At 42.0% G+C, this 26,787-nt stretch overlaps 1 protein-coding gene across 4 annotated transcripts; it reads right to left on the reverse strand.

Moving 5' to 3' along the window:
* Positions 1-2,576: 2,576 nt before the first annotated feature.
* Positions 2,577-26,748, reverse strand: CASP3 (caspase 3). Of its 4 annotated transcripts, none has more exons than XM_047855507.1 (8): positions 26,639-26,676; positions 13,680-13,755; positions 12,753-12,817; positions 10,292-10,419; positions 7,147-7,275; positions 6,653-6,828; positions 5,768-5,888; positions 2,577-4,369 (listed from the first exon to the last, which is right to left on the reverse strand). In XM_047855507.1, exons 2-8 carry the CDS (start codon positions 13,740-13,742, stop codon positions 4,140-4,142), a joined length of 912 nt encoding a protein of 303 aa, XP_047711463.1. In that variant the 5' UTR covers positions 13,743-13,755; positions 26,639-26,676; the 3' UTR covers positions 2,577-4,139. The 4 variants fall into 4 exon arrangements, with proteins under 4 accessions (XP_047711463.1, XP_047711464.1, XP_047711466.1 ...); XM_047855508.1 differs by having other exon boundaries at positions 10,292-10,416; positions 26,639-26,674; XM_047855510.1 differs by lacking the exon at positions 13,680-13,755 and having other exon boundaries at positions 10,292-10,416; positions 26,639-26,748.
* Positions 26,749-26,787: the final 39 nt, after the last annotated feature.

Here is a 26,787-nt window from a genome sequence, read left to right on the forward strand (position 1 = left end):
CAAAAAAAGAAAGTTAACAAGCTAAACAGAATCCCGTAACATGGCTTTTGGGAATGTATGGTATCCTCCCCACCGCTCCCCTCTGTGCTGATTTGTGTTCTCATTACTGAAACAGTTTTGTGCCATTTCCACCCCCCTTGATTTAATTTCACTTTTGAAGGCAGGTTATGAATGGCACAATAAAAAGGAGTCATATATGTCAAGGGGTTTTTAAATGGAGCTGGGAGGCCATCAAGGTGGCCCTTCTGCACACACCTCACTGGGCGGGACCATGAACTTCTGTACTGGGCCAAACAGCAAATATTCCAGGGAAAGGAATTCCAGGGAACACGGGCAGGTTGGTACCGTAATGAACCAACGAGTGACAGCCTTAGCAACAACCGTGGTTAGCCAAGGTTAGTTTTCTGCTGTCAACACTAATCAACATTTTTTGCAAACATATGCAAGCCTTCCCTTTTGTCTTTTTTTTTTTTTTTTTATGTTTATTTAGTTTTGAGAGAGAGACAGACAGAGCATGAGCAGGGGAGGAGCAGAGAGAGAGAGAGAGAGAGAGAGAGAGAGAGAGGTACAGAATCCGAAGCAGGCTCCAGGCTCTGAGTTGTCAGCACAGAGCCTGACGCGGGGCTCGAACTCATGAACTGTGAGATCATGACCTGAGCTGAAGTTGGATGCTTCACCAACTGAGCTACCCAGGCGCCCCCCCTTATGTCTTTAATAAATCCTGATTTGTGTTCCCTGGGGGGCCAAAATTTGGGTTGCCACCTAAAATGTGCTCCCACGTTGCCATTCTGAGACCCAAAATAAATGCTTTTGTTTTATTTCAAGTTCTGCTTCTTTTCTCAGTTGATATAGGTAATACATTGACATGGTCCTCAACAGTCCAAATGATACAGAAAAGTGAACACGTGTGAAATCTCACTTCTGTCCTGTCCGCGTCCACCATTTACATTTTTGTTAGTTTCTTCTTTTTTTTTTTTTTTTTTTAAATCCCGCTGGTGTTTCTTTAGGCAAATGCATATTCTTATCTCCCTTCTCCCTTTTGACACAAAATGCAGCATATTATCTATAGTGTTCTGTGTTTCATCCTTTTCTACTTAATCACCTATGTTGGAGATCTTTACCTATCAGTTGAGGATCTTCCTCATTCTTTCACAGCAAATCATGTTCCATCGCGTGGTTGTATCACAGTGTATTTCACCTGTCTTCGTGACACTTGGGTCGCTGTCATTTTTTTACCCATGAAAACAGTGTTGTGATGGATAATTATGCCTATAACTTTGTACGTATACAGATGTACGGGTAGTTTGAATCTTAAGAAATGAGATTGCTACTTCAAAGAGTAAATAATTAAAAAAAAAATTTTTTTTTTAACGTTTTTATTTATTTTTGAGACAGAGAGAGACAGAGCATGAACAGGGGAGGGGCAGAGAGAGAGGGAGACACAGAATCTGAAACGGGCTCCAGGCTCTGAGCTGTCAGCACAGAGCCCGACTCGGGGCTTGAACTGGCGGATCGTGAGATCATGACCTGAGCCGAAGTTGGACGCTCAACCGACTGAGCCACCCAGGCGCCCCTCAAAGAGTAAATAATTTGATAGGTATTGCTGGATTCTCCTCCACAGGGAATTATACCATTTTGCACTTCAACCAGTGGGAGAATGTATTTCCTTGTTGCCTCGCCCACAGAATGGTGTCAAACTTTAGGACAGATGTTTGATTTTCTTATTATGATGGAGGTTAAGCTCTTTATGTGCGTGTTAGGGACATTTGGTCTTTCTTTTTCCGTGAACTGTGTCCACACCCTTGGTCCTTTTTTTCTTTTTAACATCTCAAGTTTCTTTGGATAGTAGGGAGATTAGAACGGGCTGGTTTTCTCAACCCATTACAGAACTATAGCTTTAAAGAGTCTTTAAAAAGTTATTCATGCCATCCTCTATTTCTTGGAAATAGGAATCCCCTATTCCCAGTTAGGATAATTTAATTTAGTTTTCTGACTTATAGTGTAATATGTGTATTACAGAAATACTGGAAGAAATTTAAAACTGCATGTTTGCCCTTTCTGTCTTTTCTTTTCTTTCTTTCTTTTTTTTTTTAGTTTGTTTGAGACAGAGAAAAAGCACTAGCAGGGGAGAGGCAGAGAGAGAGGGAGAGAAAAAGAGAAACCCAAACAGGTTCTACACTGCCAGTGCACAGCCCAACGTAAGGCTCAAGGGGCTTAAATTCACAAGCCGTGAGATCATGACCTGAGCCGAAGTCCGACACTTAACTGACTGACTGAGCCACCCAGGTGCCGCCATTTTGTTTTGTTTTTTAATTTAAGTTTATTTATTTGAGAGAGAGAGAGAGAGAGAGAGAGAGAGAGAGAGAGAGAGAAGGGGAAGAGAGAGAATTCCAAGCAGGCTCTGCACTGTCAGCACAGAGCCAGACATGATCCCACCACCGTGGGGTCACAACCTGAGCTGAAAGCAAGGGTCGGACGCCCAACCAACTGAGCCACCCAGGCGCCCCTTGGTTAAAAATGTTTTTAACTACAGTCAGTAGCACAACATCAGAAACGACAACAAAAACTTGACCATGTTGGTAATTTTAAGTTAAAATTTATGTTTTGAAATAAAAAATCGTAACAAAAGTTTACAGAACAGTCACACAGATACCATTGCATGCTTCATTTATACAAAAAAGTTCCATAGTCAAAACAAAGAGCTGTCATTTATAAATGTGAGTTCCTTTCTTTGAGCAAGAGATAGCTTATGTGCAACGTGAGACGGAAAAACCAGGGAGACCTGGTGATGCGGCAGCGGCCCAGGGCCTGCCCGAGCGCCGCTTCCCCTGTGCCAGGGGAGGGGAGACTGGCTGCCGTCTCAGGTTCTGTGTGCGGTGGGCCTTTCATTTCAGAGAACAGGACATGATTATAACCGGACCATTTCCTGTGTAGACTTCAACAGAAAATAGCTTGCTTAAACACCGTACTACAAAGCGTGCTATGCTTTCGGCTGTGACGCTCACCTTCTTTGGAAAATTTCCAATTCAGACGTTTCTGCTTTGGTTTGCTTTCTTGGAGATTCATCCTCCACACGCACCAGTCCATACGAAACAACTAACTGGCGGTGGTTTTTCTGAAGCCGGTCTGTGGCCCCGTCTCCATCACATCACACGGGCTGTGCCCGCCGTGTCTCTGCTCAGGTCAAACCATCTCCTAGTTATGGAGCACCCAGCTGATGGGTTTATTGCTTCTTCGTTGCATGACACTGTTTACTGTGCCCGGTGTGTTTTATTATATTCCTGTAGAATTTCGTCAATTCGCGCTGCTATCAGCACGATCCACAGTTTGAGGTTTTTACGTAACTGCTCTTTAGGTGCTCTCCTGGTGAGAGCTCAGCGGATGGGCCCGGGCGCAGACATCAGGACCGCGATGCTGGTGGATGAACTCTCTCTGGCACTTCGCACTTCTGACCCTGTCTCCCTCCACTGACGCCGCATCTAGCCTCACAAGAATCAACGGAATTTGCGCACACTGCCTCTCTAGCAAAACACTCAGTTTCTTTTTCAATAGTAAACGTGACTTTTTGCCGCAGAAGACCTGCTCAGGACCAACATCACGAAACCATGCACTCAAACAAATGATCTAAAAGTACAGGGGCCTTATCTCCAAATACCGATTCTAAAATCAAGGTAGGTCTTTAAGACTTTGACCATGTCCATGGGTCCCCACAATTCTAGGACACCTTATTCCACATCAGTAGGTCTATGGTGTGACAAAAACGAGAGTGCATACTCTTAAATGACAGCATACCAGGATCACTGAACTTCCTAACTACAATGTTGAACGTTTTCCGTATTTACTTAAGAATTCATAGCATGGCATCACTAAAACTTGCTAATTATGAGAGCAGTTAATTTACAAACATTTCCCCTCACAATGATTGTGCCACTATTCACTTTTATTTATCCCTAATTAAGTTTGATTTCAACTACCTGATTCTGAGTTTGAGGTAGCCTCATAATTCTGCTGCTATGAAAGTGCCATGTTCCAAAATACCACTTGAAGTATTAGATTAGATCTAAATGAGAGAGGAAAACAGAGCAGTTAAACCTTTTCCTCCCTTGGCATACAAACGAAAAAAAAAAAATCATCCACCTTTAGTGATAAAAATATAGTTCTTTTGTGAGCATAGACACAATACATGGAATCTGTTTCTTTCCGTGAAAAGCAGAGTCAAGAGAAAAGGACTCAAATTCTAGAGCTACCTTTCGGTTAACCCGAGTAAGAATGTGCATGAACTCAAGCTTGTGAGCATACAGTCTGAGCATCGAGCAAAGTGACTGGATGAACCAGGATCCATCCTTGGAATTTCGCCAGGAGTAGTAACCTACAAGGCAAAACGTAACCAAAATGCCGTGAGTGTCTGATGTTATAAATTCCCACATAATCGTCAAGGAGAAAACAAGCATACACTTCCTCAAGCAGGCCCAGCCCTAAAAAAGAAAAGAAATGGCGCCTGTGGTGTCCGGGGAAATGACACTAGAGGGGACAAAAGTGTGCTGTGTATATACCCCTGCTCGTGGCGAGGAAACGAAGAGTTGTGAACTACCTTCCCCGCTGAATTATGGGAAGCTCTCTTCTCTGGGTCCCCCTTCCCGCAGGGAGGGTAGAGGGTAATGTGCAGAAGGTACAGAGGCAAATGCGTGAGAAGCACCACTGGGGTAGCACAGTGTTGCAGTCAGATTATTGACTCATCCAAGACAGAAGCTGCTCGTGTCTGCACACACATTTGAGTGTCCTAAATGCGTCTACGAGGCATCCGAATGAAGTATGATAAAGACATTAGAGAGTATTCAAAAACTCCAAAAAGGGGTAAAAATATTTATTGTACTTTTTTCAGATTAACTCTTGGATCGACTGCTTCTAATTTAGAAGCACTTTACCTGGAAAGATGTCCTGAGGTCAAAAAGAAATCATACTGAGCGTATTTAAAAATGTAACATCGTTTAAAAATGCATCTGTCCTCAGGGGCGCCTGGGGGGCTCAGTCGGTTAAGCGTCCGACTTCGGCTCAGGTCATGATCTCACACTGTGAGTCCGACCCCCGCGTTGGGTTCTGTGTTGACAGCTCAGAGCCTGGAGCCTGCTTTGGATTCTGTGTCTCCCCCTCTCTCTGCCCCTCCTCAACTCACACTCTTGTCTCTCAAAAATGAATAAACGTTAAAAAAAAAAAAAATTAAAAAAAAAATGCATCTGTCCTCCATTTCCAAACTTTGTGACACCCTGAGTTAGTCGCATAATAAATAAATCACACAGTCAATCAATACTTATTTATATGCTGATGGGTTTAACACAAACCACATTTCTTTTCCCTTGTCATATACTATTAAGGTTTATCTTTTTTATCTCCCATCTCCCAAAGAATTCCTGGAAAACATACCTCTCTCCTATTCCAAGAAGTGGAGGAAGCTCTCACAATTACAATACCTGTGACAAAATGGTACATACTGTGTTCTACTACTAAACGACGATAGTGCTATTCTGCATTACCCTATAGCCTCCTATCTGGCATTAAGTTCATGAATGGCACTGTCCAAGTATGCTTCCTTCTATCAGATTTTCCAGCCAGATTTCGCTGAAGACAACCTTCAGACACTTCTCTGTAGCTAAAGTTACCTGAAATACAGCCCCGCTAGCTGTTCATGAATATCAAAATCCTGACAGCCTTTGGCACAGTTTCTTTGTGTTTAAGATCTCCAGGTAACATTCACTGTTTGTACCCTTACCAGGGGCTGTGGAATACGCATATAAGAAGTCGGCTTCCACTGGTATTTTCTGACAGGCGATGTCATCCTCGGTACCACTGTCAGTCTCAATGCCGCAGTCCAGTTCCGTGCCTCGGCAGGCCTAGAGGTTAGAAAATACACATTTACTAAAAAACTGTTATGTGTGGGGCACCTGGCTGGCTCAGTCGGCTAAGGGTCCAATTTTGATTTTGGCTCAGGTCATGATCTCACTCTTTGGGAGTTTGAGCCCCATGTTGGGCTCGGTGCTAACAGCATGGAACTTGCTTGGGACTCTCTCTCTCTCTGCCCCTCTCCCGCTCATGCCCACTCTCACTCACTCTCTCTCAAAATAAATAAACAATAAAAATAAAACACCATGTGTGTATACACATAACTGTGATTTCTTTTTTAATTTTTTTGGTAACATTTATTTTATTTTTGAGAGAGAGAGAGAGAGAGAAAGAGACAGAGTGCAAGCAGGGGAAGGGCAGAGAGAGGGAGACACAGCATCTGAAGCAAGCTCCAGGCTGTAAGCCGTCAGCCTAGAGCCTGATGTACGGCTCGAACTCACAACCTGAAATCATGACCTGAGCTGAAGTTGGCGCTCACATGACTGAGCCACCCAGGTACCCCTACACACATAACTGATTCCTAAGAAATGTAAAGGCTGTGTAAAAATGGATGTTAACTATGAAGAATATTTTTGATAGAAGTCTAAAATGAACATTTATTCTAGATCTCGTAAGTGGTAGTTTAAATGAATAAAAAAGTTAACATTAGTTCAGTAGCTTCTGGGGGAAAAAAACAATCCATCGGCTAATCCACAAATGAGTAACTTACTCCCTGATTAATCCTCCATCACCAGGTTATTCAGTGAAAGATTACCTGAATGATGAAGAGTTTGGGTTTGCCGGTTAGACTTCTACAATAATCCCCTCTGAAGAAACCTGTTAATTTTTTCAGGTCAACAGGTCCGTTTGTTCCATAAATGATTCCTTCATCACCGTGGCTTAGAAGCACGCAAATAAAACTGCTCCTTTTGCTATGATCTTCTCTAGAAACTGGAAAAACATTTATAAGTAAGGAAAATAAGCAAAGAAAACCCAACACAACTTCACTCACTCATCTCCTAGGAGACCGCACAGGAGAACGATGAAGGACTTGAAGACGGAACCGAGAGGTCACTGAAGCCCCACCTGTGCCAGACAGCACAGCTCAGACCACTTCAGGGGGGGGCACGACTACTCTTATGTCATTTATATACAATGTAGGCTTATAAACAGTACGACGCCACCGTTCTCACGCTTTACGGTTGTAATTACAGCTACTGTCATATAAAGTTGGACCGTGAAGGTGGGTCACTCTTCATTATTTCTTACCACTGTCCAGCAACGCCACAATTTGTTCGCGTGTAAGATCGTTTTTATTCCTGACTTCGTATTTCAAGTTTGTGAATGTTTCTCGGAGGTTCGCCGCATCCACATCTGTACCAGACCGAGACGGCATTCCTGGAAAACAGAAAGGATTACTTAAATTGCATTACAAAGAAAAAAAGAGTAATGGCTCTGAATGAATTATTCAGCGCAATAAATTCTTCTTTTCAGCTGTTAAGAAAATTCAGTTAACTCTGATCGTCGGTAACACTAAGTCTCTTTAGTTTCTTGGCATATAAGACACTTCATAATACAAGCTGTATCAGTGTTATGGTCATAAGGAGATCTTTCACAGCTGTTTAGTAAAAAACACAACTGAAATGCTTAATGGGAGAACTTTGGTTAAATAAATTATGATTCATTTATATAATGGAATGCTGTGTTGCCATTTCTGTAGACAAAATTTTACCATGGGAAATGGTCATTGTATAAAAAAACCCTATAAAACAATATAGGATACTACTTTTGTTTAGGAAAAATATGATATATATATATATATATATATATATATATATATATATAACCATATACACATCTCATACACTCAGAGGAACTGGATTTTTTTAAGTTCCCAGCAATTTTAAGATACGTTACTACTTTAATAATATTTTTTCAGAAAAAACCCCCACAAACCCACTACCACATTAACATTTTTCACCAGGCATCCTGCCAGGAGTAATTTCCTCCAACCCTTTCCAGACACCACGAGACCATGATTATGACCAGCTTCTTTTGTACAGATGTGGGACAGGAGCACAGAGAGGTTCAGGTACTTGTTGAAAGTGACAAAGCTCGCGTTAGGCCTGTACCTGGGGGTCCTGGGCTTTCATCACTCCTTTACAGTACCCTCCACATCAATGTACAGATTGATTGCACAGTGCACCCAGATTTAAAAATACTAAAATGTTGGGGAGGACACACCTTAGAATTGAATAAGTTATTAACATGTATGAATAGAAAAAAAAAGACTCAATGTCTGTACCTCCAAAATATTGTTGTTAGAGTATCTCTGTGTAGTGTGACTATGAGTGATTTTAATGGTTTTTCTTTTGTTAATCTGTAGTTTCTGAAATTTCTATTATGGCCATATGTAATTTTTTATAAAATTAAAATAAGCCTAGCAAAGTTTTGACTCTGGAGAGGCTGAGGGTACCATGCAGCTATGTGACAAGGTGAGTGAATTCTGGTCCTAGGTTGTGAGCCATTTAAAAATTTTTTAAATGTTTATTTATTTTTGAGAGAGAGAGAGAGAGAGAGAGAGAGAGCGTGACAGAGCATGAGCAGGGGAGGGGGTGGGGCAGAGAGAGAGAGAGAGAGGGAGACACAGAATCCGAAGCAGGCTTCAGGCTCTGAGCTGTCAACACAGAGTCCAACACGGGGCTCAAACCCACAAACCATGAGAGCATGACCTAAACCAGGAGTCAGACACTCAACTGACTGAGCCACCCAGGCACCCCTGTGAGCTATTTAATAGTAGAACCGGAAGTATGATACTGTCTAGAGATCACTGCAAGGCCCTGACCTTCAAATTTCAAAGCAGAAAAAGAGCTCACTCTAATGCTCTAAAGTCTGCTCTAAAGCCAGACTACTGGTTTGTTGTTTGTTCTTATGGTTGTTAAAGAACATATTCAACAATGTAAAAGTGGGCATCACAACTGGCAATGTTGAGACAGAATGTCCGATGGTTCAAGGCGGCATCTCAACTTACAGCCGAAAGCAATACAAATGCTGCCATTCAGATTTAAACACCCATCCCCATTCCCCGTGTCCTCATTCTTCATAACTAATCTAACACCAAGGCCCACTTATCTTTCCAGTGCCACCTGGCTTCTTTTGGCCATTTTCACCACCACTCTGGTAGACAGCTTCCTAAATTAGATCTGCTGCTTCTAATTTCTTTAGTTAAAAATCAATTCTAATGTGATCGATATGCCAATTCAAAGAATGATCACAGCATCAATTTAAAAAATAAGAAGTGGAAAAATAGCCCATTCAGATCATAAATTATACAAATGGAGCAAATGGAATACTATATGATCATTAAAAGAAAAAAATCTGAAGATTATATAGCAACACGAAAAATGTTTATATTACGTTAAGAGGAATAAGGATACAATACTGCTTGCATATTATGAATACAATTAAGCTTTAAGAGAAACGGTCAGGAGAAAATATCAAGTAATCCATCAAGATATTAATTAGCTTTTTAGGATTGTAGGGGATTTTATTTTTTATATTCTCTAAAAATAAAGTCTGCAATGTATTAGTAGATTCAAGTGGCACTCAGCATAGAGGCTGGGAAGGAGATTTGGTGATCAGGCCATGGTGAACCTAAGAGAACAGTTTCAGTGGAGAGGTAGTGGAGGAAACAGATTCAAGAGGGATGGAAAGAAGTGAAAACAGCAAGCTTGAAGTACATGTTTTCAAAATTTAGAGGAGACAAAAATGAGATCAAAGCTTAAGAGGAAGCAGGGTAAAAGAAAGGTCTCTTTCAAATGGGGCTCCGTCATTTTTGTAGGGGGAAAGGAAAAAGTCAATAGAGCAAGTGAAGATACAAACAGGTGAGGGAGTCCAGGAGGTGGATTGAGAGCTCAGGCTGGGGGCGTGGTCGGGCACACCAAGGCCAAGTCCCAGCTCTGCTATTAAATTATCTGTGTGACTCTGTGCAAGAATTTTAACCTTTCAGCACCTAACCGCGGTTGCTTTTCCGGGTTGTTATGCAAATTAAACAAGAGAATACCTACCAGGTGCCCTGTACGATTCCTGGAATGAAAAAATACTACTACCTATTATTTGTTGAATCCTTCCATTAGCCTTAAAGAGGGAACAGGGAGATAAAGAAACGAGGGCAGAAAAGCCAACACACAGATAGGAGGCCTGCTATAGGAAGAGGGAGAGATTATGACGGTGGATAGAAGACGGAGAGTTCATAATGTATTGCAGGACATGAAGGGTCCCGCTCCATCCTTACTTTGTGGTTATTCTGTGTTATCGTTTACTAACTAATAGCATCGGTTCTATTTTTAAAATTATACCAAATGTAAATAGTACAATATTTGAAAAGGACTAAAAATTGGGTTGTGATACATACCGGTACTTTCATGAAAGTTCTTATTATTAATTATTATACATAAACCCATTTCAGGGTAATCCATTTTGTAACTGTTGTCCATGTATATTCCAGAGTCCATTGATTTGCTTCCATGGAAGATCTTTCTGCTTGGAAATCAAACAGTTTACAAAGACAGAAAGGCCAATGCTGCTGTTCACATCAATACAACTTTTATAACACAGACGAACAGTTCACGTTTGTTGGGGGAATGTTAGGCTGTGTGCTGCGGGCCTTTCCTGATTTAAATTTCACAAGAAACCATTTTACAGATGAGGAAGTGACTGTTGTGAGGCTAAGTAATGTGCAGATGGTTATGCAGATAACGTGTCAGGACCGAGGCCAAGAGCACCTGTTGGACTTCAGAGTCCAGGCTTTTAATCTCCACATTTGGTTTTCCTCTAAATTGTATAGAATTTCATCACATACATTTTATGCTTTAAACATTTTAAATTTCTTGTAATGTTGTGAGATATTTTACCTTTCAAGGTAAGAGCAACGTCTTAAAAATTACCCTGAAATGCTAGGAAAGCAACAAAATGCATATATGACTTGAAGCACAATATTTACCACAATTCCTAAATTGTTCCTTAAATGCCATGAGTTAAACAAATTAATAGTTAATACAGAAAATCACTGTTGTAAATAACTGGAAAATACTTGTCTGAAAGTCGCTAAACCTCTGTTAATCCTAGACCAGGGTCAATAAACTTTTATTTTTTTCCAAAAGGGCCAAATATCAAGTATTTGAGGCCTGCAGGTCATACAGTGTTTTTGTAGCTCCTCCGTTCTGCTGGTGAACATAGCCCAGGACAATATGTAAGTCAAAGTGTGTGGCTACATTCCAATAATACTTGACCAAAATAGACTGGAAGCCCAAACCCTGATCTAGCCCAAGAATCAGTAAATACCAGGTCTAGGAACAGCCAAACCTCAATACCTAAAGTGCATGTACTCATGCCTTTAACCGGGGAGTATTTCATTACGTGCAATTACATGCAATTCTAAAAACATTGTTGGAAAAAGATGAAAATAGTACATGAAAGCAGTCAAGGTCAGAAAGGAACTATTATATTTAGCTAGAGGTGAAGATCCCCACATTTTACAGGTGAGAAAATCAACACTCTGAAAGCAGACTGACTTGTTGGAGACCATATAGATAATGGATCCCAGAACAGTAATTCTCCACCTCCTGCTGCCTCCTAGGAGGCAGTAGGATAGCCAGGCTGGGGGAGCCGGGGGCGGGGGCTGCCTGATAAAGAGCAGAGACTCAAAAAACCAAGGGACGTGAGGATAACTTAGCACAAGACAAAAACGACCTAAATCTGTTTTGGGCTCCCATGCAATTTGCTATTAAATTATATTCTAGGGGCACCTGGGTGGCTCAGTTGGTTAAGCGTCCTGACTTCGGCTCAGGTCATGATCTCACAGTTCATGAGTTTGAGCCTCGCGTTGGGCTCTGTGCTGACAGCTCAGAGCCTGGAGCCTGCTTCGGATTCTGTGTCTCCCTCTTTCTCTGCCCCTCCCCTGCTAATGTTCTGTGTCTCTCAAAAATGAATAAAAATGGTAAAAAAATTATATTCTATATGATATGAAAAGGTAGGAAAATGCATGTATCATTTAAAAAGGTTTTTTAAAAAATCCCCAAACCCTCTAAAAGGAGAGTGCATTTCAAAAGTTTAGTTTCTAGGAAATCTCCTTAGTGAAACAGACACCGCTAAATCTTTATTGGTAACCTGTTAATAGTTCTGTAATACTCTTATTTAGTACTAAAACTACTACTTCCTTGGGTGGTCCAAAATAGTAATATCAGGTCTCAGAAAGAAATTTTAGAATTCAAAGTTCTCCAAGAGATTGCAAATGGATAATGACATGAATTAAATTAATAGTGTTTTGAGTTTTATCTTTTTTCTTTCTCCAACATCTGGTTATGGGAAACATTAATATGTAAAATATTGCAAAAAGGAAGACAGAAAAACAAAGGGTACAAGATCATCTAAAACCAGGCAATTCTTCCCTAGACTCGGAATTGTCATTTCATTTTAGTCTTGTCACTCAGAGATAAACACAACGCCAAAAATCTCCCCCAAACACAGAAGCTCTCATCCTGCAGAAGGATTTAGGGAAGCACAGAACCATCCAGATCTGCAAGTTCTGCCCTTCCTGTGGCGTCCCGCTTCCAGGTTGGGGTCTCTGACTGTGGGTCAGGCACTGTACCTCGTCTTTCCCCCCATCCTCCCCATAGTTAGATGAAAGTTTGATTTTAACGACAAGATTCAAGGACGCTAAGTAGACATGTGTGGAGCCACACAGCTGCTGAGGTAGGGACCTGGCTGGGTGTCTCTGGTTTGAAAGGCCTTTCTGTTTCCTTGCTTCTCAAAGTTCGCTGTGTCACATACACGTGCCTTTCTCTGATTATAAAGATAGTATTAGAAATACTCACGTTTCGGAATTTTTAATGGATTTTGCATCCACTGAGTTTTCACTGTTCTCCATGGGTACTTCTAACTAGAATATAAAGATAGGAAGTAATCAAAATCTGTCCTTACAAGATCACTGCCTCCTCTTAATTATTCCAATGATGGTTTCTCCAAATTAATGCTTTATATGGACATTTTCACATTAGTGTTACCCCCCTCCCCAGCTTCACCTCCTCTGTTAAATGTTTCTGTGAGTCAAACCTGAAAACAATGATCCCTTCTAAAAGTATGTGTAACGGAGCCCATTTCTTGGTTTCTTTCTTTCTTTTTTAAGCGAGCTATGAAGTCCACACAGTATACAGGGAAGAAGCATGCGGCTTGATCAATTTTTACATTTGTACACTCCCACCTGACCAAGGTACCAGTTGCAACTTATTGCAACAGAGCAGGTCATTCATGGATAAGAACTCAGTTTTCTAACTCAACACCATCAACACAAAACCCAGAAAGTCCCCATCACAACGGTATACCTCACATCATACTATTCTACGATGCTTTAGATTCTTGAGAGATACAGCACCAAGAAGTCCCAAACCTCCATATAATCTTTATTCTGAAACTGGGCTTGAGAATCCCGACTTCTCGTTTAGGGTGGTGGGGTGGATGGCCTGGGAAACCAGGAAGTAAGAACTGGAAGTTTCTGCTTTCATGCTTCCATCAGACAATTCTAGCCTACCTTATGCAGTGCGCAAGTCCTTAACAATCAAAGCACTTATTATACAGCAGACACTGTGTTGGGCATGTGACCTTTTCTCTTCCCGACACTCCTACAAGTCAGGAAACTCCACTTTTAGCGATTAAATGACTTGGGCCACAGTCACAGAGCTAAGTGACTGAGGCCCCTTCCTTCCCACTCTGCTCTGAGGCCTCCGAGGAAGCCAGGTCCTTACTACTTGTCTTCTGGAGTTCTCCCATGTCTTCTCTAGCCTTCCAGAAGTAAAGGTACTTCCCATGGCAATCTGCCTCCTTAAATAAAGAAGAGAGAAAAAACAAGGCCAAAATTTCTCAACTTTCTCCAGCCTCTGGAAGCCCTGGCTATCTCAGAAATTCTAACCAAGATACAATTTGAACCTAACTTGTATGCTAAAATCAGGAATCTTAAAAGAATATACCAGCCCATCAACAGGACCTACCCAACCACAGAGCTTATATAGAAAGCCTTAGCCTCCCTTCCCACTTTTAAATTTAAAAAATTGTGATAAAACATACATACATTTGCCATCTTAACTATTTTAAGTGTACAATTCAGTGACATTACGTATAGTTTCATTATCGCATAACCATCACACCATCCATCTCTAGAACCTACTTTTTCATCTTCCCAAACTGAAAATCCCTGCCAAAGCCCGCCCCTTTCAAGGCCTCCTAAGAGCTAAGGAGACTTCTTTTGTTCTCCAAAGTCAAGTTCCTTCCTGCCTTCTCCCTAAATATTATATGCCCCTGTGGTGGGGAAAGATGGAGACAAGAATATGGAGGAAAGGAAGTGTCACCATTTCAATTTAACCACAGAGGAGGGTAGCATTTCACCTTCTCTCAAAGCCAGTCTTGACTTTGCATTTCTAACAAAGACTTTTTGCTTTTCTACCATCTTGTTTCCTACAGGCTTTCTACAAAATCATGGGAGGATAGTGATGAACCCTCTTTTAGTAAGTAAGCAAACATTTAGTGAGCACATGCTTTGTGCTAGGTACCATTGTAAGTACTAGGACAGAGTAGAAGACAAGGCAAAGTTCTTACCTTCAAGAAAGTGTCATCCTAGAAAGGAAGAATAGTTACAGATTGATGGTAAGATTTCTGACACTAATTGGAACTCTGAAGAAAATAAAATAGGGTAAAGTACCAGAGAGACTGGGAGTGTGAGCTACTTTAGCTAAGGTGGTTGGAGAAGCCGTCTCCGAAGTGACATTTACATCGAGATCCAAATGACATTGAGGCTATCCTTGCCAGAGAAGGACCCCGAGTACAATGCCTCTGAAAGAGTTTGGTGTATTCATGGTACAGAAAGAAGACTAATTTCACTTAGTGCATGGTCAAGGGAGGGGAAGGGAGGGGAAGGAAGGGAAGAGAAATGGAGTAGGAAAGGTGAGATCACATGGGGCCCTCAGGAGCTGAGAGCAGCTTGGGTTTTATTCTGGTTGCAAGGAGAAACCATTGGTATGTTTTTAAGCAGAGGAGGGAAGGAATGCTTTCAAAAGATCACTGTCACTGCTGAGTGGAGAATTAACTGCAGAAGACGGGAGCACAAACACATAGGCCAATGGAAAGCCTTAAAGAATAGTTCTAGAAAGGGATGATGATGGCTTAGACTAGAGTTGAACAGTGGATGTAGGCAGTTAAGAGTCTGGAATCAGGGAGAGATCAGTGCTGGAGATACACTAGGGCACTCTGGTATTTAGAGAGCCAGTAGGAGACTAAGGTGACTGCAGCAGGGGGAGTATCAGAGGAATGTCAGGAAAAATTCTCTAACACTTGGAAATGGGCAAAAGAAATTACTGTATATCATTTCAGTGTGGTGCTGGCCATTGTCAAGAGGAATCTTGACTTTATAGGGTGTCTTTTGACTGACCTTGTACTGTGTAGGTTATTTTACAACTCTGTAGGAAGAGAAGTCATGGAAAATGGATGGCCATGCAAATGATTCTTGTCTATAGCAACAAAAATGAACGTGTCTTTTAATGATGCAGTTGGTTTTGAACCTGTAGAAAAGAGGACCCTTTCAAATGATGTATTACCGCCCTATAGGATATTAACCAGTTTTGCTTCTGTTAGCAAATTCATTTCATTATACCTAATTGTCTATGTTTGCTCTTCCAATTCTCCTTTGAACTGGTCTTAATATCTTACTGGTTCTATTATTAATTAAAATATCTGGTGCGCCTGGGTGGCTTAGTCGGTTAAGCATCTGACTCTTGATTTTGGCTCAGGTCATAACCTCACAGTCATGGAATCGATTCCTGCATCTGGGCCTCCTTCGGATTCTCTCTCCTTTCTCTTTCTGCATCTCTCCAAATTGCACGTGTACGCTCTCTCTCTCTCTCTCTCTCAAAATAAATAAACATTAAAAAAAATGCCTTAAAATATCTGACACATTTATTTTACATTTACCCAACAGCCACATTTTATACTTTTCAAAAATCATAGTTTATTTATTTTTTATTTTATTTATTTATTTTTTATTTTTTTTTCAATGTTTTTTATTTATTTTTGGGACAGAGAGAGACAGAGCATGAACGGGGGAGGGGCAGAGAGAGAGAGACACAGAATCGGAAACAGGCTCCAAGCTCCGAGCCATCAGCCCAGAGCCTGACGCGGGGCTCGAACTCACGGACCGCGAGATCGTGACCTGGCTGAAGTCAGACGCCCAACCGACTGCGCCACCCAGGCACCCCTTAAATTTTTTTTTTTCAACGTTTATTTATTTTTGGGACAGAGAGAGACAGAGCATGAACGGGGGAGGGGCAGAGAGAGAGGGAGCCACAGAATCGGAAACAGGCTCCAGGCTCTGAGCCATCAGCCCAGAGCCTGACGCGGGGCTCGAACTCACGGACTGCGAGATCGTGACCTGGCTGAAGTCGGACGCTTAACCGACTGCGCCACCCAGGCGCCCTCAAAAATCATAGTTTAAAAGGATCCATGTTGCCGCAGAGGGTTGGGGAGAAAATGGGAGAACGAAAATGAGTAAAGATAACAAAAGTGAGTAAACAGTTTTGCAGTGAAGGGGAAAGGAGAAATGGGATAGTAGCTGGAGGGGGACAAGGGGGCAGAGATTTCTTAAGTTGTTGGGTTTTAAAGATAGGTTATAGAAGGCATGCTTTCATGTTGGTGAGACTGATCTGTGTAAAGTGAGAAATTAATAGGGCAAGAGGAGAGAAAGTTCCAGAAGGGATGAAAGGGTTTGTGGATGTAGCTCACATGTGGGGAGGTGTCAGTCTCAGCTAAGAACAGGAGAGGGTTCATCTGCCATGATGGGAAGGGGGACACCCCGTGTAAAGAGATGGTGAGTGTGACAGAGGGAGGATTAGGTACTTCCCTGGGATTGCTCCTATTTCCTCTATATTTAGATCAGCCATGAGGCAAGAATCCCAAAATGTCCTAGCTGTATTTTTGTGCGGACTTACCCATGTATTTGAACCAAGTCATACCTAAAACCAATCACGCACAATATGAGGAGAGGTGTGTGAGACAGGCATTCTCATACACTACTGGAAGGGACGTCAACTGGGATCATCTCTTGAGAATATCTTGATATGTCCTCCCACCCCTCAATAAATGCTTTGAAGTTTGGCCTGGTAAAATCATACTTCTAAGAATGCAGCCTAAAAAAATAGCCCCAGGGGTTGGTGGGGGTGGGGAGGGAAGGATACGCATTTTTCAACAAAATATTGAGAATATCGAGAACTGAGAATAGTTAAGTTGTGGTATATCCATACACTGGCTAATAGAGCTATAAAACTTAAAACAATGTTTTTTTGTTTTTTTTTTTTAATTTTGGAGAGAAAGTGCACACGGGAGAGGGGCAAGGGAGAGAAAGACTCTTAAGCAGGCTACACTCAGCCCTGGTATAAAAGTTTTTTAAACAACTTAACAAGGGGCACGTGGGTGGCTCAGGTCATTACTCGCAGTCATGGGATCAAGCCCTGCATCAGGCTCTGCACTGAGTGTGGAGCCTGCTTGGGATTTTCTCTCCCATTCTCTCTACCTGTCTCTCCCCAGCCCTCTCTTAATCAAAATATATAAACAGTACAAAAAAGTACCTATCAATTATATAGCAAATGCTTATAATGTAAGGCTAAGTAGATACAGGTTATAGGGGTGCCTGGGTGGCTCAGTTGGTTGAGCATCCAACTGTGGCTCAGGTTGTGATCTCACAGTTGAGTTTGAGACTTGCATCGGGCTTGCTGCTGTCAGCACAGGGCCTGCTTAGGATCCTCTGTCCCTCCCTCTCTCTCTCTCTCTCTCTCTCTGCCCCTCCGCCACTCATGCTTTCTCTCTCAAAAATAAATAAAACATTAAAAAAATGCTTTTAAAGCTGTATAAAATAATCTCCATCAAAGCAAACACAAGAAAAAGACCCAAAGTAATTATCTAGCATCTTTACATATTAACCTGTTAACTGTGGCTATCTCTGGGGGATGGGATTATTGGCAACTTAGTCATTCCTTAAAATTTTATTTTCTATTTTTTCTATGATATCTGTATTGTTTAAAAAATTTTTTTTTAAATTATTTTATTTATTTTTGAAAGAGAGCATAAGTGGGGGAGGGCCAGAGAGAGAGAGAGAGAGAGAGAGAGAGAGAGAGAATCCAAAGCAGGCTTCAGGCTCTGAGCTGTCAGCACAGAGCCCGATGTAGGGCTTGAACCCACCAACCATGAGATCATGACCTGAGCCAAAGTTGGATGCTTAACCGACTGAGCCACTCAGGGGCCCCTGTACTGTTCTTATTTATTTATTTATTTATTTATTTATTTATTTATTTATTTATTTATTTTTTAAATTTTTATATTTATTTATATTAATTTATCCTGTAAATCTTTGTTTAACTTAAATTTTAGTTAATTAACATACAGTGCAATATTGGTTTCAGGAGTAGAATTCAGTGATTCATCACTTTTTTTTTTTAATGTTTATTTATTTTTGAGACAGAGAGAGACAGAGCATGAAGAGGGGAGGGGCAGAGAGAGAGAGGGAGACACAGAATCTGAAACAGGCTCCAGGCTCTGAGCTGTCAGCACAGAGCCCGACACGGGGCTCAAACTCACGGACCGTGAGATCATGACCTGAGCTGAAGTCGGACGCTTAACTGATCAAGCCACCCAGGCGCCCCAGGAATTCATCACTTACATACAACACCCAGTGCTCATCACAGCAAGTGCCCTTTTTTTTTTTTTTAAATGGTGTATGTTTACTTTATTTTATTTTTTAAATTACTTCCAAGTTAGTTATAATACAGTGCAACAGTGATTTCAGGGGTAGATTCCTTAATGCCCCTTACCCATTTAGCCCATCCCCCCTCCCACAACGCCTCTAACAACCCTCTGTTTGTTCTCCGTATTTATGAGTCTCTTATGTTTTGTCCCCCTCCCTGTTTTTATATTATTTTTGTTTCCCTTCCCTTATGTTCATCTGTTTTGTCCCTTAAAGCCCTCATATGAGTGAAGTCATATGATTTTTGTCTTTCTCTGACTAATTTCGTTTAGTATAATACCCTCCAGTTCCATCCACATAGTTGCAAATGGCAAGATTTCATTCTTTTTGACTGCCGAGTCATACTCCATTGTATATATATACCACATCTTCTTTATCCATTCATCCATCGATGAACATTTGGGCTCTTTCCATACTTTGGCTATTGTCAATAGTGCTGCTATAAACATTAGGGTGCACGTGCCCCTTCGAAACAGCACACCTGTATCCCTTGGATAAATACCCAGTAGTGCAATTACTGGGTCAGAGGGTAGCTCTATTTTTAATTTTTTGAGGACCCTCCGTACTGGTTTCCAGAGTGGCGGCACCAACTTGCGTTCCCACCATCGGCACAAAAGAGATCCTCTTTCTCTGTATCTTCGCCAACATCTGTTGTTGCTTGAGTTATTTTTGTGTATGGTGTAAGAAAGTGGTCCAGGTTCATTTTTCTGCATGTTGCTGTCCAGTTTTCTCAGCACCACTTGAAGACACTATCTTTATTCCATTGGATATTCTTTCCTACTTTGTCAAAGATTAGTTGGCCATACGTTTGTGGGTCCATTTCTGGGTTCTCTATTCTGTTCCATTGATCTGAGTGTCTGTTTTTGTGCCATGTATTATTTTTAAAGTTAGAAAATAGTAACAAAGATCATTTCTACTATGAAAGTAGCAATCCTTCCTTAACTGCTCTGTGCCATGTTCTAGTCTCCCTCTTTTTCTTTCTCTTTCTCTTTCACACATTGAAAAAAACATGTATCAGGTACAGGAAACCTCAAATGTCCTTGAACCCTAAATCTAGAGACCAAATTGCCCCATGCAGGCCAATTCTAAGTGGGCAGACTAGAACTCAAAATAACTATCCATCCATAATTTTTTGCTAAAAAACAAAGTTGTGGTTAATTTGATGAATTGAGAGAATAGTTACAGAGTGGCTAACAATTCTGAAAACACAGGCAAATATATAATGATTTATTGTTGTATTACAATCCATACAAAAATAGTATTATATATGTTTCAAGACTTTATGGCCAGCCTGTAGTAAATCTGGACTGAAAACAGTGAGAAAGAAGACTTAATAAAAATAGAAATTTCTTGGGGCGCCTGGGTGGCTCAGTCGGTAGAGCATCTGACTTTAGCTCAGGTCATGATCTCACACTCCGTGAGTTCAAGCCCCGTGTCGGGCTCTGTGCGGACAGCTCAGAGCCTGGAGCCCGCTTCAGATTCTGTGTCTCCCTCTCTCCCTGCCCTTCCCCTGTGCATGCTCTGTCTCTCTCTGTCTCAAAAATAAATAAAAACATTAAAAAAAAGAAAAAAGAAATTTCTTAAGCTGAACCCTGAGCTCCTGCCAGTGTCCTTTCTGGCCCCCAGGGTTTGTCTCAAATTGGCCCTGTGAATGGGTTTTCCAAATGTACAGTATGTGCTTAGGAACCCCTAAATGCTGGTAGGTTCCCACATGGGACTGAAGCCCTTAAGAGATCCTGTCAAACACTTTGGCCAACAGTACAGTGATTCTTAGACTGAAATACTAATTTCTAACAACGTTTTTATCTTTTGCCAACAATAAGCTGTGGAATGAAACTATTCTATCCTTATAGAAAGTTTTAATTTAAATAGTGACCAGCTTTCCAGAGTTTTAAAATATTTGGCTTCTTGGCTCATATCAGTGTGAAGATTTAATTTAAATAATAGGAGACTTTTACGTAGTTACTTCCTTTTCACTGAACTTTCTTTTTAATTTAACTTAACGTTTTTGGAGAGCGAGAGTACGCAGGTGCGGGAGAGGGGCAGAGGGTGAGAGAGAATCCCAAGCAGGCTCTACACCCAGTGCGGAGCCTGATGTGAAACTTGATCACGACCCTGGGATCATGACCTGAGCCAAAATTGAGTCAGATGCTCAACCGAGCCACCCGGGTGCCTCTACTGAACTTTCTCCGACCAAATCATTCTTAAAAGTTACAGTTTTAGGGGCGCCTGGGTGGCGCAGTCGGTTAAGCGTCCAACTTCAGCCAGGTCACGATCTCGCGGTCTGGGAGTTCGAGCCCCGCGTCGGGCTCTGGGCTGATGGCTCAGAGCCTGGAGCCTGTTTCCGATTCTGTGTCTCTCTCTCTCTCTGCCCCTCCCCCGTTCATGCTCTGTCTCTCTCTGTCCCAAAAATAAATAAACGTTGAAAAAAAAAATTAAAAAAAAAAAAGTTACAGTTTTATATAGATCAAGCTTAATACAAATAATTGTAATTTATTAATATCTGATATTAGGCACGAGATGTACGATCTTGTTGCAGTAAAGGTAGTTGGTGGCTGAAAGGAAAAATATGAATTCTTTAGAGTAGGATTATAGTATTTGATAAGGATTTCTCAGGAAAAAATACTGTAACATGCTTCATGGCTTTTGTTACCAGAATCTGAATACTATACATTGTGACAGTATCAGTTGACCTTCATATAGTATCGTAAATTTATATAATGGTAAATAAAATCCTCACAGCCTCAGATTCGTGCACATTTGTTCTCTCCTTGTCACCATCTGCTTTTTCCACGTGAAAGTAGCAAATCCACACTCTTGGGATCAGCGCTGTGGTTCTCGCAGAACTTACTAATGTGTCACATTTAGCATTACCTCACCTCCATTAGCTAATGCTTGGCTGAATATAAATTATTCTGAGGATGGTGATCTCATCTTGAAGGAAAAAAAATGATCCCTCAAGGGAAACATCTAATGCTCTAAATGATAACAGAAGTCTATGTTCTTAGAACATTTTCATTTGACAAAACGTAAGTGGGAAGATAAGAAGGATTTAAAAAATATATCTCAGTGCAGCAATGAACTTAATACTAATTGTTTCTGCTATACTGACGTATGTTATTTTTTTCCACCAATTCAGGATGCTGCTGCTCACAAAGTAGAGTTCTGAATATATATTAGGTCCTAGAGAAAATTTAAGTGGACCAATTGGCATTAGATGGCAACTTGAATGTGGGTCTTAGGGTCACTTCTCAAGTTCCTAGACTCTTTTAGCATTTGCCACTGAAGATACAAACAGATCTTCAAGTTTAAAAACAGGTTTTCAGTATAAATTTGCTGTCACTCTGAAACAGATATTTAAACATTTCACACTGTGTTTTCCTAAACAAGAGTTGTAATGTTTTCCTATTTATATTGTGGTTAGCCAACTAAAGGGACCATCATGTATTGCAATCATACAGTAAAGCAGAGAAAGTCATCTACAGTTAAGGTGCAGAATGGAAATTAATTTCTAAAATTGCAATTTCTATATGAAGTTATGAAGTGTTCTGTAAAAGCCCACAAAACTCTGTTATTAAAAATGAATAGTTTGACGGGGCGCCTGGGTGGCGCAGTCGGTTAAGCGTCCGACTTCAGCCAGGTCACGATCTCGCGGTCCGTGAGTTCGAGCCCCGCGTCAGGCTCTGGGCTGATGGCTCGGAGCCTGGAGCCTGTTTCCGATTCTGTGTCTCCCTCTCTCTCTGCGCCTCCCCCGTTCATGCTCTGTCTCTCTCTGTCCCCAAAATAAATAAACGTTGAAAAAAAAATTAAAAAAAAAAAAAAATGAATAGTTTGAAAGTGTGTCTACAGCAGAGATTTCCGAATAAGATTTTAAAATAGTATAAACAGTTTGCCAGATTCCTACTCAGCTAACCTGTCCCCCATCAGTAGGTTGTTCCTGGGGGCTACCCTACAAGGAAACTGAGGTAAGGGATAAAGCCTGGTCTCAAAGGGTTTGAAATCTCAAAATGAGACATCAGAATGAATACTGCTCCCTTATGAATCAACTCCATGCATCTATCTAAAAAACAACAAAACAACACACTGTATTTCTGATTAGTTCTTCCAATGATGCTCTGAGACGTTAAGATCCCCCCCATTTTACAGTTCAGCTGACTGAGGCTCAGAGCAGTGAAGTAACTTAAGCGGCAGAGCCAGGACTCCCACTCTTCTATGTGACTTACTACCCTATAGGACACTATTCATCATTTTAAGACAGGAAACTAAAATCCATAACCTAGAAGCTCTAATTATGAGGCAGCAAAGAGCATAAATAACATGACAGAAACTGATAGCAGAGACACAGAAATAGTATAAAGTGCCCTTACTCTAATTAATGAAGAAAATAAGGATGACAGTTATGGTGTTTCTGATGCCACTGGGTAATTTACTTCTGAAAGTCACATAACTGCTTTCATGTTAAGCTTTCAGTATGTTATTAAGACATATTTTCTGTATGCCTCTAAAGTAAAGGTGAAGCCTTCCCATTAGGACTTCTGGGAAGACTATGCTTTTGCCAAAGAACTTGAAAAACATCAGGGTTGTATTTATAACCGATTACAGAGGACAAAGTCTGAAAAGCAGTCATGTATCCAAATTTAGTAAGTGAAACAGAAAAACGTACTTTTCAAATAGTTTGAATAAGAAAAGACTTCAGCTCTAATGTACTGGGGGTTTTATGGAAACTGTTTCCCATCTAGTCTCTTGAGTTTCTTTGGGGAATTGTAAGACTCACTGAATTGGATGTTGTCATTGGACCGAGGAGTCATTCTTTTAATATTTACTTTGTAATTGAGGTGAAAACCCACTGAGCAGCAAGTAGAATTAAATACAGAGTAAACTAGACTAAGTTCAGTGGTGCCATAGAATCAAATGAAACCATTTTTCCTTTCTTCTGGAAGGGCCACAGGCCCAGGAAGACAGGCTGGAATTGCTCCCCTCCTATTCAAAGCCAAATTGTGTATAAAATAAATGTAGAATGAAGGATCCTGAATGCCTTTCATAAAAATTACAGCTAACCTACAAGACTTCCTCCTGCCCACTCAGAACCACTCCTCTCTACACGCAGATTCGTGTTTACAATCACCTGACTTAAAAAATCCTCCCAGGGAGAGAAGGTTTGAAACTGGGAAAAGTCCGAGTGAGCAGTATTTACTCATTTGTCATTTGTGCTATAATAATTACCTGAACAACTGCGTGCAGAGTACTGCGGTCAACCTGAGTGGATGCAGTGACGGCAGAGCCGTGGGTCCCATCCCTGTGTGGGACTCGCCTGTACCCCCCGGAGAATTCAGAGGTGCCTCCACAAGCCAGATGCCAGACAGTGCTCAGTAGGGATCACCTAACTTTATCTTACTCAAACTCAGAATCTCTATAAGCAATTTGCAGGCAAAACCAAAACAGGCAGAGAAATAACATTACATAGTTAGAAAGCACTGTCAACAGACATCCATTTCATCCTTACAACTACCCTATGAGGTGTGTATATAATTTATGCCTAATCTACGAAAGAGCTAGTAAGTGGTGCCCTTGGGACTTGGCCTCGGGTCTTCTGACAACAGAGTGCCTATTCCCCTCCATTACATTTATATTTACTAAATGTGTACAGAACATTATCTAACAGTTGAAGAATTCCCACATCTTTCTGGGGGCCCAAACACCAGTGCTTCCTACCTTTGAGGCAGAGTTTAAAGATCTAATACTAGGCACCAAAACTGTTCTGAAAGCATACGTGAAAGGAAAGACTGCTTTTTAGCATTGAAGGAGGATGAAGCTGTAGGTTGTGTTAAATTAGGCTTGAAAGCAAACAGTAAGGAAATATTATAAATGTCTATATCAGACAACACGTTAGTCTCTTAAAATGGCAGGAAGAAAGGCCTTTTTTTTTTTTTTTTTTTTTTTTAAGGAGAGCAAAAGCAAATCTGATTTAAATAGGTACCATGTTTCATTTCCTTTGTATTGTGAGCAGGTTTTATCACCACACTTTAATAAATTGTTCCTTTATTAAAACACATCCTAACTTTCAAAGCCTTCTTTTGCAAAAAAGCAAAGCAAAACCAAAGCTCAAACATCAGGTGTGATAGGGATGATTTAAGCTTGGAGATCATGTAACTCTAACACATTCAAAGTAGCTGAGCACATTATGATACAGGCTGGTCTAATCACTTTGCTCAGCACCTGTTACTACCTTGCATATTCACGTTGTTACAGTGTCTCCATATTTCAGTTCTGCAGTTCCTTTCTAATCCACATCTTTTAATTATAATTTGCCAAGTAATCCTAAAACAGGTTTACTTTTTCTAAATAGGGCTTAATTATTAAAAAAAAAAACATAATACTGTAGTCTGGGCATTAACATGTGCCAGGCCCTAGACATGGGGAAAGACAATAAGGAACAACAAGATAAACACAGTACTTCATGGAATTTGCTTACTAACTAGTAGGGGAGATAAACTAGCAATTGCAAAGGATATGCCATTTCCTTCTTAGGAAATGCAGGATGCAATAGGAACACATGATGAGAAGACTTAAACCTTGAAGTACTTAATGAGAACAGAAACCTAAGTAGAAGTTCCACAAGGAAATGTGATGTAAAGAAGGGAGAGAGCGAATGCAGAGTGTTCCCGGCAGAGAATAGGTATTAAGATCAGCCTGGCTGTGCAGAAAGTGAAATGGTGCTACAATGAAAGATAAGGCAGGGGAGGAGACCGAGGACCCAACCCGTGCTTGGCTTTGTTAGCCTCGTTAAGGCACTGGGTTTGTCCTATGGGCAAAGGATAAGCCTTCTGGAATTCTATTTTGTAAAGATCACTCAGCCTGTGCTGTGAAGAATGGACTAGAAAGGGGGAAGGGGTCTGGAAGTACGGAGACCAATGAGGCTGTTGTAGCCACGTGAGAGCCTGGGGTGGCTCTCAGGAATGCAGAGAAGTGGACAGATGTGGCGGATATTCAGGAGGAGGTCCAGAGGCTTGATGGCTAACTGAGGAAAGAACAGGGCGCGGTAGCTGAGAAGGCTGGTTCCTGGTTTCTTGGCTTGGATGCCCTTTACTGAGTACAGGGAGAGAGGAAGCTTCTGCATGGCTTGAGAACAGACCACTCAAATCAAGAGTGACAAGTGTGAGAAGGGCGCAATTTTCAGCATGGCCTGAGGGGGTTTCAAAGCAGCTCCTAGGGGACTTTGGCAATGGATAGTTAACCACAGGGAAGAGCTGCAAGGACTTATGGAAGCCCTCAGGTCTGAAAAGGAATTGGAATTCAATGCTTCAAGTTACGTCTCTGGAAAACTGAGTCACACAGTCTACCGGAGAAAATCTAGGCCCGAGACGGAACAGTAACGGGAGGATCGGCCCCGAGGGCCGCGCCTCTCGGCACCACCAAGCCCGCCTTCGGCCCCCCAGGGGCACGGTTTCTGGGCGCCGAGCGTCCGCTCCTCTCTTCCCGATCTAAATCTTAGCCCAAGGCCGCCCTACTTTCCCAGGCATCCCGCTGCCTTCGGCTCTCGGCTCCTCCTCCTACTGCCGGGTTCGGCGCCCCCTCCCCCCACTCGTCCCCAGGCCCGGGGTCTAGTCGCCTGCAATCCGGCTTCGATGCTCCGGCCCGGCCTGCCCATTCTCCCGTCCTCCGGGCTCGGCCCCTCCAGCCAGATCTCCGCTCCTCGGCCCGGTCTCCCCCACCCCTGCTCGGCTCTGTCGCCAAGCGGGCTTCGGTGCACGGTCTCACACCCATGTGGTGCCATAACAAAGGATCCGCCGCACAGACCCTGCCCATCTCTTCCACTCCCCCCGGAGCAGCTGCAGGCCCGGCGGGCGCCGGGCTTTGGAGGATGGAGGGAGCGGGCCTAGGGCTGACGGGGCCGCGGCAGGAAGGGGCGATGGCAGCACTCACCGCACACACACTCTCCACACAACGGCCACCGACTTGCTCCTCTCCGCACAGGCTCCGTTTCTCTAGCCCTCCGCCAGCTGCCCATTAAGGGTGAGTTCCAGAGCAGGCTCCGCCCCCGCTAGCCCCGCCCCGGTCCCGCCCCCTCGGCT

Source organism: Prionailurus viverrinus, chromosome B1, assembly GCF_022837055.1.
Source record: "Prionailurus viverrinus isolate Anna chromosome B1, UM_Priviv_1.0, whole genome shotgun sequence".
In the NCBI taxonomy this organism is placed as follows: Eukaryota; Metazoa; Chordata; class Mammalia; order Carnivora; family Felidae; genus Prionailurus; species Prionailurus viverrinus.

Coding starts and splice junctions, on each gene's coding strand:
- CASP3 (XM_047855507.1), bottom strand. CDS start 13,742: ATGGGAAGTACCTTTACTTCTGGAAGGCTAGAGAAGACATGGGAGAAC. Junction 10,420..12,752: donor TCCATTAAAAATTCCGAAAC/GTGAGTATTTCT, acceptor TTGATTTCCAAG/CAGAAAGATCTTCCATGGAA. Junction 4,370..5,767: donor TGCGTATTCCACAGCCCCTG/GTAAGGGTACAA, acceptor TTTGCCTTGTAG/GTTACTACTCCTGGCGAAAT.